Source organism: Echinops telfairi, unplaced genomic scaffold (assembly GCF_000313985.2).
Source record: "Echinops telfairi isolate 266 unplaced genomic scaffold, ASM31398v2 ScPeMD7_4;HRSCAF=17, whole genome shotgun sequence".
Lineage (NCBI taxonomy): Eukaryota > Metazoa > Chordata > Mammalia > Afrosoricida > Tenrecidae > Echinops > Echinops telfairi.
Genome location: NW_022103900.1, coordinates 9,570,975 through 9,584,774, shown reverse-complemented (window position 1 = coordinate 9,584,774; position 13,800 = coordinate 9,570,975). Strand labels below are relative to the sequence as shown.

At 38.0% G+C, this 13,800-nt stretch overlaps 1 protein-coding gene across 2 annotated transcripts in view; it reads right to left on the bottom strand.

Annotated features, from left to right (window-relative positions):
- Positions 1–369: 369 nt before the first annotated feature.
- Positions 370–13,800, bottom strand: part of SCN3A (sodium voltage-gated channel alpha subunit 3) — a 127,337-nt gene continuing 113,906 nt past the window's right edge. For both annotated transcript variants that reach the window (XM_045298937.1, XM_045298936.1), the window contains 7 exons: positions 11,937–12,059; positions 8,813–9,085; positions 7,787–7,840; positions 6,875–7,012; positions 5,699–5,803; positions 3,462–3,732; positions 370–3,022 (listed from right to left, as the gene is read on the bottom strand). In XM_045298937.1, the coding sequence (XP_045154872.1) occupies positions 1,833–3,022; positions 3,462–3,732; positions 5,699–5,803; positions 6,875–7,012; positions 7,787–7,840; positions 8,813–9,085; positions 11,937–12,059 (2,154 nt within the window). In that variant the 3' untranslated portion in view covers positions 370–1,832. The remainder of the gene's footprint in view (positions 3,023–3,461; positions 3,733–5,698; positions 5,804–6,874; positions 7,013–7,786; positions 7,841–8,812; positions 9,086–11,936; positions 12,060–13,800) is intronic.

Sequence of the window (13,800 nt, the reverse complement as noted above, 5' to 3'; positions counted from 1 at the left end):
TGCAGCAGGAATTAAAAAAATAAGACTAGTCTGCATAAGCAAATACTACAAAAGTTAAGTTAAAAAAACAACAACAACAAAATCCAAAACCTTCATGAATAAAGAGTTACATTTTAGGTCACCATAGTTGGTAGAAAATAATGTAGGTGTAAATTTTGAAAATTTATCTCATTGGATTGGTAGAAAATATATTCAAAGAAATCCACAAAATGCATTGTCTAACTGTTATTATAGGAAATTATCCATTGAAAATTCTTATGGATTCAAAAATCTGGACTTGTGATTAAAAAAAAAAGCAAAAGCATAAAGTAAAATAAATTGCCAAGTCATCAACCTGAAAATAATTTTCTTATGTACAAAATGCTGACAAATAAAATTGATTATATTTTTACATTATTTATATTTAAACATTTTTTATGTAGTCTTAGTAAAATATGAAGTGTAGGTTTTGACAATAGGCAGTATGCAGTGTGTTACCTTGAAATTTATAGAGACACCATATGATAGTTAAGTTGCATTAAAAATGCAAAATTAAGGTGTGTTTAAATAACATTAAACTATTCTGCTTGACAGAGTAGACTAAGAGCTGGTTGACCATTTGAATTCACTCTACTACCAATGTGTGACTTCCTCTAACCAAGACTCCTGAAGAACGGACTGAATAAAAGAGAGCAGCATAGCAATAGTAACATGCATTCGTGATAGCCTTCAAACTATTTATGTTTAATGAATGGTACAGAATACATCTCTGTTGGAAGCTTGCAAAACACACATACTGTGGTACATATTTGATTTACTAGAAGTTGTTTATCAGGATATACATATATATGTATATATATGCCTGTCATATATATATATATACACATATATATATATGACATTTGTCCAAACATGCACCACAGGATAAAATAACTACATATTTACATAAAGGGTGTTTAATTGACATGAATGTCAGCTTTGCTAAGAGCAGAAAATGGCAAAGCAATGGTGCAGCAGAAGTGGAACAACTATTCTGAAGCCATACTTTAGATACTTTTCTAGAACAGATTTATTAAATTACATTTTGAAAAGCATTTAACCAAAATTAAATATAGAGCTCTGGAACTTAGAATAAAATTTGCACTTGCTGAAACAGAATACTTTGCATAAAAATAATCTTTAAAAATTAGAGGAGACTTTACAGGCACATAACTGTTCAGATATAAACAAACATAACAGAGTAAAACAGTTTCAAAATTAGAGCTGTCAGGAGAGTGGAAGAAATGGTGTTGATGTTAGAATTTTTTCCTGCTGATGAGCAACATTTCATTGTTCAAGCAAAAGAGTGGATTGTGGAAGAGGAAAATAGGCTTCTTAAGCACTTTCCCCAACTTAAACCTCGCTTACAAAAATAACAGCAGAGTGTCATGTACAACCTATGAATTAGGAATGAGGAAAATCCCCCGGAATAAATTTTGTAAAAATATGGCAGATATGGAAGTTAAAAATAGAGCGATGCGAGTAATGTCCTAAAGGTGTATGGTGTGGTTAATGATCGCTTTGCACAACTATCCCTACAGTCTAGGTAGCCATGGAGCTTCTCCTCAGCAGTGTCATCTGGTAGTGAAAAGAGCAACCTCTTGTCCTTGTTGATACCCTGTCTCACAGAGAGGCAGTGACAGAGGCCACTGCTGTGTTATAGGCACTGACCATTAGTATTTGTTGAAACAGTCAGTTTGGCAAAGATCGCCTCTTGGCATAGATCTCCCTAGTCCAGTTGACACATAAGCTTTACCTTCATAGGCTGTAAACAATTGATCACAAAGATAATGATTTCTTTTTTTTTTTTACTTTTAATTTTCTTGAACCCCTTTTCCTTTGCTTTCCTTTTCAGCTTTGTCTTTCTCAAACTTTTCTTTGTCTGGCTTTGTTACACTGTCATAGGAAGGTGGGGAGGTGGTAGAAGGACTTCCATCTGTTTTTTCTGGGGTGGAATTCCCATTTAATTTGTCAATAATCATGTCTTCTTTTATAGGTAAGTCAATCCTCCCTTTGATCGCCTCTTTGTTATATTCCCTCGATACCGTTTTTAACCTTTGCTTTAAAAGATAACATCTGAAATTACGCTGAATGATAGAAGCAGACACCTCCTCTTGTTTCCGTTTCAGAGTGGTGGTGATGGGCTCGTAGGAGACTTTGGAGGGATTCGATGCCATGAAGCGATCTTCCATCTGTATCCGAAGGGCATCCATCTCCCCGCTCTCCCCCAGAACCCGCTTTGTGAAGGCAAACAGGATGTCGAGGCAGTGGATCCGGTCCCCGCTGACCATGGGCAGGTCCATGGCGATGAGCTGGACTTTGTTGGGTTTGGCGATGAGAAGAGGCGGGTCCAGGGCAGCCGCAAAATCTGAGAGTTTGACAAACTCGATAAACTGGGTGGCGTCAGGATCAAACTTCTCCCAAACCTCGTAGAACATCTCGAAGTCGTCCTCGCTCAGGGGCTCTGCACTCTCCTCCGTGGCCACGCTGAAGTTCTCCAGGATGACAGCGATGTACATGTTCACCACCACCAGGAAGGAGATGATGATGTAGCTGACGAAGAAGAAAATCCCCACCGATGGGTTGCCGCAGTCTCCCTTCACTGAGCTCCCGGGGTGAATTGTGTCGGGGTCACAGTCTGGGGGTGCACTATTGAGGATGGGTGCCAGCAAGCCATCCCAGCCAGCAGAGGTGGTGATTTGGAAGAGGCAGATCATGCTGTTGCCAAAGGTCTCAAAGTTGAACATGTCATCAATCCCAGCCTCCTTTTTAACATAGGCAAAGTTGGACATCCCAAAGATGGCATAGATGAACATGACCAGGAAGAGCAGGAGGCCGATGTTAAACAGCGCGGGAAGGGACATCATCAAAGCGAAGAGCAGGGTGCGGATCCCCTTGGCCCCTTTGATCAGACGCAGGATTCGGCCGATCCTGGCGAGGCGGATCACTCGGAACAGGGTAGGGGACACAAAATATTTTTCTATCATTTCAGCCAGAAACATACCTGTGGAAAAAATAGAACAGGTAAACTCTGAATATCCTTAAGCCTTTATCTTTATCTTTGCAAGGCTAATGGAATCAATACATTTGTTACTGAACATTATAGTTTGTGTTGCCAAATTTTTACAATAATTAAGTTAAAAAATTTGATATCTGCCTCCACCTTTCACCTGTGTGTTACTTTCCTTAGAAGCATGAGTGCATCTAATGGGTCTGATTCTTGTTCATCCATTCATTGTGGCCAATATTCGTGGTGTAGTTTCAGTCAAGTAAAATTTTGTCTGTAAACCCAGGTTTTAGAGTTTTTATAAAAAGACATGAGGACTAAACTTCAGTCCTATACATACTATGATCCGAAGGCCTAATGCCCATGCAGCACAGCGATCGGGCTTTGGGGAGCCATTGCCCTATGCTGTACCTCGGTGTAAGGAAAGCGTTCTTACCCACAATGGAGAGAATCACCACCACAAAGTCAAAGATGTTCCAGCCTATAGTGAAGTAATAGTATCGGAGGGAGACGAGCTTCAGCACGAATTCTCCAGTGAACAGCACAATGAACACAAGGTTGATTCGAGACAAAACGATAGTCATGTATTTACTCTGGTCATCTGTTTCCACCATCATGGTGACCATGTTGAGGCAGATGAGGATCATGATGCTGATATCAAAGACTTGTCTCGTTACGAAATCGAACACCATTCCTTGGAATTTATTCTAGAAAGCGAGAGAAGGAGAAGGAGAGAAGGAGGGCATGAAAGGTTCATTATGTTTATTAAAAATATAATATATTTCAAAAATAATGATCCAGTAATATGATTAAAGTCTTTCCACAACTCACTTTAATATACATATCCTTCTCATTTGCACAAACATTTTTGTGTGTTCTCTTTTTGTCCTGGCTTTTAAAAATAACAATAACAACTAATCATGACAAGAACAGAACAAATTTGGTTCATTTAAGTCCCATAGGAAGAGAAAACAAGAGTTAAGACATAAATTGGTGGCAATTGGGTTGATAATTTGTATGGACTCTGCTTGATTCAATAAGTATTATAATTTTTAAAATGACAATCAATAATGAGCACTTATCTATAAAATAAGTTGATATAGACATACTTTTAGAATGTATGTATACCTCAATTTAATTATCAGTATTTTAGAAATTTACCTTCCAGATAGGTTAGTCTCTTTTCAATTTCATTCTATCTCTTCTCTGTGCTAATGTTTTAAATGTATCTATTTACCCTTTCATCTTGCCTTCGGAATCTCCGCTTCAACAAAAATATATGTGCTGTTTTAAATGTTTTCTTTGTTTTAGCATTGAACCTCAAGCTTTAACACTGAACCTCATGCTTTAAATTATTCCTATGTCCATATTACTGTTGAGTATAATTTTTACTAAAAGAAAGTTTTAATAATTTCATATAAAATAAAATTTAATTGGCTCCCCCAAACCCCTCAAACATGAACAGCACAACCTTTCTTGTTTGAACTATAATATGGAAGTGATAGTCAGGACCTTTGTGCACCATCCCATATTACCACACCCTCTAAACTGTGAGTCAGTGCTGAATCATAGCACCCCCCTGTGGGTTTCTGTAACTGTTTAAGGGAGCAGAAAGCCCAGTCTTTCTCTCATGGAGCTTCTGGTGGTTTTGAGCTTCCGACCATGCAGCTCACAGCCCAATGTGTACCCACTATACAACCAGAGCCCCAGTGGAACCATGTGGTGGTTGTCACCACACCTTAGCTGCAACTAATTTTTAACATATGAAAATTGAAGGCATTCATAGCGTTCCTAAGATCTCAAGTCTAGTTATGGAATTAGGGGCTCTGAGACTTTGAGTAAGACACTTCTCTAATTTGGGCCTCAGTTTTCTGGTTCCCTATCCATCTTAAAAAAATAGATGAATTAGAAACCAGCACAGTGAACAGGCGATGCCGTTAACATGCCTTTCCATTTTTATGAAGCTGTATAGAATGCACACTCCAATAAGAAGTTTCCTCTTTTAGAGTATTTGGTGAACAAATGAGCTATTTGATAACACTCTTTGTATTCTCAAACATTGTGGATACTTTTTAGTCGTACCCCAACCCCTGTCCTTGAGTTATAACGGACCCATAGGACAGAGGAGAACTGCCCCTGTGGGTTTCAGACTAATTATTTACAAGAGTAGAAAGCTTCATCTTTCTTCTGTTGTTTTGTCATTGGAGTGAACGCTTGTCGTAGAAGTGAACAAAACGAACAGGAAAGAGGGAGACCCACAGGGATGAAAATGTCCATCTCTGTAGAAGGAAAACCAAATGCCATACAACACAGTCAGAGGAGCCAGATTCAGGCGGGTGCTGAAAGCAGGTTGAAGAAAAGTGAGACTTCTTTGGGAAGTGGTCATTTGGAACCAGGCTTGAAGATTCAACAAACCATAAAGAAAAATGAGAGTAGATTTTTAAGTTAATACCCGTTAAATCTGTCTGTTTTAAGCTATAGGCATGTTTTTTTTCATATTGTAGAAAATACACTTAATATGATTTCCTTTTTAACAACTTACTTATTAGCAGTTGTGGCTTGTGTTACATAGTATGGACTATATTGGTGATATTACCGAACATATTTTTGATTCATAAGTTGATAACATAGAAATAAGGTGCTGGAATTTTACAGAAGTTGAGAAATTCTTACTGCTGGCCGAGGTATGGGTTTCTGAGGTTTCTTGGACCCAAGTTTCTTCATGGCATTGTAATATTTTTTCTGTTCCTCTGTCATAAAGATGTCTTGACCTCCAAAGTAAAGACACAGTAGAAAACTGGTTAAAATCCCAATATGTTTTACAATAGTACTTTTAATAAAAATATTAAAATATTTGTTTTTTTTCCTTTTATCATTTCTCAATTTTTATGTTGCTATAACACTGCTTTATGAATATTTCCCTTTTTCTATTTAAGTGAAATTATGAATACTTTAAAATATTCAAACTCCATAATAAATTCTGAGTAGCAGAGGTTCTTAGTTTGATTTTTTTCTAATGGTTAGAAGGAGGATTAGGGGTCCCAAATTCTTGGACTATAAGAAATTCAAAAACATAATTTAAATTCATTTGTTTTTGACCAGTTCCTTTGTGCTAGACAATGTATGTAAGCATTACATAGAAATACAAAAAGACATAGCATTCGGGGTCTCAGTCGGGAAGGAAACTGACAAATACAAAGAGTATCCACAAAACCGCACTGTAGCTGCAACAGTGAACTCTGAGTCAGAGATGAGCTTTACAAAGGAAGGTACATTGAAGCCAGACCTTAAAGGACAATTAGGGCTTGGTAGGCATAGCATTTCAGGAAGATAAATGATCACATGCAAAGTCATTTTGAATAAGAGCATGGCTTGTTCAGGAAAGAAGAGAACAACTAATATAGTCAGAACATAGCGTACATAGCAGGTGACCGTGGGGTGGGGGCCTAGTTCGGTGGGTGGAGTGTGCTTGTGAATGGGGAAGTATACTCCCGTACGGAGAAAGTGATATGTGGGAGCAGGGTAAGCCCGAACAGAGAGTCCAGGTGGTGCTTGAAAATCTCTCTCCACAAGCTGAGTTACAAAGTACTGGATGTTTCAAAGCAGTGGTAACAAAATAATGTATCAGATTTATGAATCAGAAAAAAATACGGTCGCATCTATGCAGAGGATGGACCTGGAGAAGGGCCAGAGTAGTGAGGGGAATGTCCTGTGGTGAGTAACCGCGCAGTCAGCTGCACAATAACGTGAACATGGTCCGACTGCCCCGACTCTCCGGGGCTGGCTCAGTATTTGCTGTGTAACAGGCAGACTCCCGGTAGAGAAGGCCGAGAGTTGAGGAATACTTATCTTCTTCTTCTGTTGGTTGAAGTTATCAATGATGACACCAATGAAGAGATTCAGAGTGAAGAATGACCCAAAGATGATGAAGATGACAAAGTACAAATACATGTACAGGTTCTCTTCATAGACAGGCTGAAGCTTAACCTAAAGAACGTTAAAATATGCTTTAAAATAGTAAACAAAATACAATGAATATTTAGGAAAGTGTTATAATCTCACAAGCATTGCAAGAACTTTTGTTTTGCCTTGGAAAATCTGCAAAAAGTTTTTTTTTTTTTTCCCTCTAGCTACCACATTCTGGTATAATGGCAATTTACATTTTATGATTGTTCTTAAATGTGTTTTTCTCTTGTTCTTACATGTAAGACCTGTTAGATATTCTTTAGAGGATATAACAATGATATCAACAAGGTAAAACATTTGGAGGCAATCTGTCTTTTTTTTTTCTCTTTATAATTGGGTTTGGAAATACTGTGTTTTGGTAAAAGAACATAAATTTCTAAGAGTATAGACCAGTATATTCTGAGGAATTCTTTTTATTTCCACCTTTCAAATCAAATCTTCCCCGAACCTGGTTGCTTTCCCATATCATGATACGCTTGGAAACCACACCATAGCCACTGGCTTGTCAGACCCTCCAGTGACAGGCAGAAACACGGTTCTCCTGCACATCATCCCGCACTGAAGAGTCTTGTCTGTGCTGTCTTCCATATGGAATATTAAGTATTATCTATTAGACATGTGTTAGCAAAGTATCATGAAAATTAAAGTGTATTGATTGAAAATGATCATTTTTATTTTTATATGCAGAGATAAGAGAAATAATTTTCCTCTAATAGAAAATTCTGGAACTCTCAGCTAAATGAACACAATTGAAAATTCTAGTAGCTATCAGAAGTATTTTTAAATGATACTTACATCTCGTGAATCAACAGCTGCATACATAATATCCATCCAGCCTTTAAATGTGGCCTATAAATAACACACATTTGAATTAAGCATAAAACCCTCCTCTGAAAAGACAGCATTTTACCAGATGAATATTTGGTGTTGCGGATTATATTTTTGTACTATTTTGAGATTCTGTTGGGGCACTAGATTTTTATTTCTAGTAAGGACCTGCATTTCCTTTGTTTTGCTGGAAAGAGATTATATTCTTTCTACACTACAGTTTAATAAGCCTTATGGTAGAGGACTGATTCTTGACACTCCCACCTTGGTTTCAAATATCTCATGCTCATAGAACTCTATGATTCAAAATTATGTTTTTGTGTGAACAAAATTCAATTGGGCTCTAATTATTAACGATTACACATTTTAAAACCTAGTCATTAAGATATAAACTTCCACACATACAGCAGAGTCATGCTCTTTAGACATCGGTATTATAAAGGATCCTTCATCAGTACAATATTTACACTATTATTTCAATATGTAAAATGGCTACTTTGACAATGATGGTGTCAGATAGCTAAAAAGGATAATAGTGGTCAGTAAGTTTCAATAATATAACGAATCAAGCAAAAAAAGCAGATGTATAAAATCACATGTAAACTATTTCAAGTAAATGCAGTCTGATATTACTATGCAACATCTTTACAGTCAAGTAAGTTGAAGTATATATGAATTGTCAAAAACTGTGTGGTGCAAATGGTTAATCAGTGTAGTTGTTACGTGAAAGGTTAGAAGCCAAGTCCACTTAGTGACACCTTGGAAGAAAGATTGGACATTATAATCCTGGATACCAGCCACTGGTTCAATAGCAAATTCCTATTGAACGCAGTTCTACTCTGACACACTTGGGGTTATTAAGGGTCAGAATAAATTCTGGCACCTAGCTTTTATCATAAACCACTTCTCTACTTTCAAATACTAATTCAAATAATCAAATGATCTTACTTGAACTAGTTTGAAAATGTCACAATGCCCACAGTGGTCACTTACCACTTGCAGCAACGCAAGGTAACCGGCGCCAACGTTGTCAAAGTTCACCTTCACATTTTTCCACCGAGCCTGCTGGCCAAGAGCCTGACAGTCGCTCAGATTGTTGACTTCCCGAGCGTCAAACACGTCGCCCGTTGTCATGTTCACACAGTGGTAGAACTTGCCAGCAAACAGATTCACACCCATGATGCTGAAGATCAGCCAGAAGATGAGACACACCAAGAGCACGTTCATGATCGATGGAATTGCTCCAACAAGGGCATTCACAACCACCTTCAGGAGGAAACAGAATCCGGCAGTTTACACCCCGGTCGGTCAGAAGGAAACGATTCTTTGCACTTAATTACTCAGTACTAAAATGGGTTTGAACTACGTGAAATAAAATCTAGGTGGAAGCGGTATTTCTTTGGATGTTTTCTAATTCCCACTTGATGAGGGAATGCAGAGGGACACAACTAAAGGACTGACGTGTTTACTGAAAGCAAGAAATGCCACAGTGTGACAAGAAGTCAACAAAACCTGATGAGTAAGATGGAGTCAGAAAATGTTTGTGTACTGGGGTGGGGGACTTGTTAGACATCAACAGAAGAACTGACCCTCATTAAGCAATATATTTGAATTGTAAGAAATGATCATTTGAAATACCGATGAAACGAATTCTTTAAAATGAAGTATTAAAATGTATAAAAATTAAGTGTAAGAACGGATTAAAGTGTATCTTCAGATGAACTTTTTATGTCTATGTGGACTAAGATCAGAAATGTACAAATCCAAATAAAAAATAAAAAACTAATTCAAGTAAAAGAGTATATTAAATTAGGTAATGAAGTTAAATTTTTCTTTGACACAGAAGTATTGACTATGTTTCTTTATTAATACACTATAACTTAAAATTCATTTTGGGGGCATACAATCATATAATACTTTACCCAACCCAGGTTGACTTATTTCGTGAAGAGAAAATTCAGTCACTTTCTATTTTGTGAGGTTCAGAAAGATCAAGATGTGTTTTGAAATCTCTCAGAAGTGGAAACTACCTTTTCTTCCTTACTTTAATCTAGAATATCAGACTACTTTGTTTAGGAATGGTATTAAATCAAATTATTATGTTAAAATATGGTAACATTTAGAAATTGATACAAAGAATTTTAAATTGACAGGTCAAACTTGAAATCCAAGTTCTAAACATTCCCTGTGCTCCATTATCTTAAAAAAAATTATGAAGTCCCATATATCACACTTGCCATTTGGTTCCAACTTAAATTTGCCTCAGATAATATCCATGAGCTATTTTATTTTCCAAGTACACATGCCATTTAGCATATTTTTTCCAGAAGGATTTTAAAATTCTGCCAAATAACTCCTTTGACTTGGCACAATGGAGAACCTTTTCAGATCTGAACAAATGTGGAAATATTTCATTTCTTTACACTGTCTGTCTCCTCACAAGAGAGCATTATAAATAGAAAACAATGCAACCAGAAAGCTTGAGTAATGTAAGTAATTTTAAAAGGTTGGTGTGAAAAGCACTTGAAGTTGTACAAGGCATTTATGGGTTTTACCTGGCTTTGTCACTCTTTAGTGAGCAGTAATGGAAATTAAATTAAAGTGTGAAAGAAAGTAGGTTCTTACAATGCTCCTAGGAAGGCTAAAAGTGGCTTTCTTTGCTTTGATAAGTGAAATTTGAAATGAAGGCTGCAGTGCACTATCGCCCAAACAAACCACCTCCTACCATAAAGGCCTTTTGACCTAGAAGGAATTCAATAACCATACGCACGTGCGAGCTGGAATAAACAAAGCTGGTCTTCGTGGTAACTAGCATTTTGAGGGGCTTGACAAGTGGGCTTGCAGCTATAGAAGTGTGTGTTTTATTTAGACACGTAAAATATACGCTAAGGATGAGTGCTGTTGAGGACAGAACCAACCCGATGGAAAAAGTGAAACTCATTCGGAATGCTCAGTGTAAAGACAGTTAGCGAGGCAAAGCAGACCTCAGCGCGTGCCGAGGCAATTATCCTAACCCTCTATTTGACCTAGACTGTATAGGTTTGTCTGAGGCTACAATTTAAGGCTATCTTCTTATATAGTGGTTATGTGTATTACTGATATTAATTCAAGAAGTGTTGCACATAGGGAAACACGCCAAACATCTAAAGACAAGTGTTCAAGGCCAGTTCCCCGGGGGAGGGGAAATGTGTTTTAGACCACAGACACGTGTGGTTTTCGGTGATGGCAAAAGCAACACTGCATTTAGATGTAGCGAACACAGCACCCCAAAAGTGACAATGAGTGTGTGAGCACATATGGGTTGGTACAGGTAAATTGGTGTACAACAGATGTAGGAATATACATAGGTAAGAACCAAAATGGCTACATTTTCATGTAAATACAAGTATATATGGTTGAAGGCACATATGCTCATTGAAGATATAACTATGGATCATGTCCATCTTCCTAGGTTGATATTTGGGGCTTTGCAATCTTAGGACTATAGTCCCATGGGGCAACTCTGTCAATTGGAATAACAGTTCACACATATTTGATCTGCATCCTAATGCAGTGAGTAGTGGCTAGAGTGTTAAGTGCTGTTAGGTAGTCATTAAACACCTAACTATGGGTCTCTTCTTGCCAAGAGCCAAGAGTAATAAGGGAGGCCCAATCTCCTCTAGTCTGTGACCAACAACTGGCATGGTGCTTGACTCTGACTGCCATTGATCATTCTGAGTAGGGTCTCAGTCAACCGGGAAAACTATGGAGCAGAAGTCTAATTTTTGTTAACAGCAAAACAGGCAAACCGGAACTCTGGGGAAGAGAAAGCTCCCTGAGACTCAATGGAAAACATGCGTTTAGAGGATGTGGAGACATCCTTGGACACTGATCGAAAGATGCAAGGAAGCTAGTTCTGGCTCAGCCATGACACAGTTTTGTAGGACCTCTTTAAATAAGTATCCGTTTATTTCTGGACACTAGGTGAGGATCTTGATGATTCCTGCTATGAAAGTTTCTAACTCTATGAAAGAATAATCAGATGTGTATAGCTCCTCCCAGCTTTTAAATTATGTAATTTAAAAACATAGATGTATTTTTTAAACATCAATCACCCAAGTGCTTTTATTCATCTTACCCTCATGCCTTCAAATCGGGATAAGGCTCTTAGAGGTCTTAAAGCTCGGAGTGTCCGGAGGGATTTGATGGCACCAAGTTCTGAGTAACCAAGAGCATTGGCAACTAAGCTAACCAAAGAAACCTATAAAGGGAAACACAATCATTACCATCAAGAAACTGTTGATCAAAGGCATACAATGGGCTATCTATTCTTTTGAGCTGGTCAAATGACCCTGTCTCGGCAGCCATCCTCTTCCACATAGTAGACGTAGCTTGCTTTACCAGCCTGGCCTTAAGCTATTGCTTTCCTTGCCCTGAGTCTTTTCCATTTATTAATAAATATTTTTGAAGCCTTGCACTTAAAATGCAAATTTTAGATATTTGCCCATGTGAGGTTTATTTCAACCTATACATAATCCACCAGTAATTGATGATTTGGGCTCAGGTCAGCATTTCCATGGAGCTGTGCTTAGAGTCACTGGTTAGAAGTGATTCTGCTTTCTTTAGCTACATACCATCTTGGTCCTGGTGAGTGGAGACCTTTACTTTGTGATATAGTCAGTTGTTAGGTATCACATCCTTTGGCAGGGGTAGGGTGGGGCAGGGGAATTTTTATGTATCTTGAGTTTGCTTCAGTCTAATATCATTGATTGAGCATTTACTCTGTGTTAGACTATCTCCTCAATGTCTCCTATGTAAAGTTCCTAAGAAGTAGATGTTATTACTTTCTCCTTTTCACTGGCAAAATAAAATGGAGGGGAAAAAGTATACAATTAATAAGAGGGTTGAACTAAAAAAATCTGGGTTGAACTAAAAAATCTGGCTTTAAAATTAGATTTTACCCAGAGTGCTCTACCTGACCTGAGCTCTATGTAACACTGGTTATAATTTAACACCCTTTAGTACCCATGGCAGTGCATGCACGATTGATCGCGATGACCTACGAGAAGAAATAAAAGCAGATTGTTTCAAAATCATAAAAATGCTCATTAAATAAAGGCATATCAAAATGTGAAGCTATATTTTGTCAAGATCCCCTCCATCCACATCTCTGTACTTCAGAAGGTGGGCACCACACCTCAAACCATTCCCTGAAGATTTCTGAGCTCGGCCATTAAAGTGCCCTCCAAATGGAAGTTTTGGCCCCTCCAGGGCTTCAAGTCATGCTTCTTCTCAACGTTCTTTGAGTTTTAGGATCAAAGAGATGTCTGCAGGGAGCTATCAGCTGGAATAAAGTTTTCCAAGGAAATTCTCGTAGCACAGCTCCTCATGACTGTGAAAAACGTGCAGGTGTATCATCAGAATGGGAAAAAGTCCCTCCGCCTTTTTCTCACCCATGCCATTTTAATTTTTCTGAAAACGTTTAAATAATAAGCCCCTATAATCTCTCCATGTCTTTCAAAAAAAGTATCATATTAAATTGTTGGAATTCCACAAAATAGTGGCTACAGTTCTGTGACATAAGTTCTCTGCATTGAGTCCTAGTGGCCAGATTTCTTCGGAAGCTCCAGGTTTGGCCAGGCCTTGTTCTCCGGATCACATTGACCATGTGGGTAGACCCAGGACTCATCCCTGATTATGATTTGTTCCTGGAATCACTTTCCTTAGCGTTAGTCTTACTGAAAAGTCTAGTAGAAATCTCAGATGCAACATTTTTGGCACCCATCAAGCTTAAAAATGGAAAATGACTTGAAAATACTGAACCACGTGAGACCCCTACTTCAGTAGCTGTTGCACTGGTTGTGAACCTAAGGTCTTCTTCCACGAGTCTCTGTGTTTCAGCCACACTTTCATTTGCCCAGCTTGATTGTCTTCTCTCTCTCTTGGCTCATCTTTGAGGCCTTCTTGTGCATTCTTAAAATCCTTGATTGATCTAAAATTTT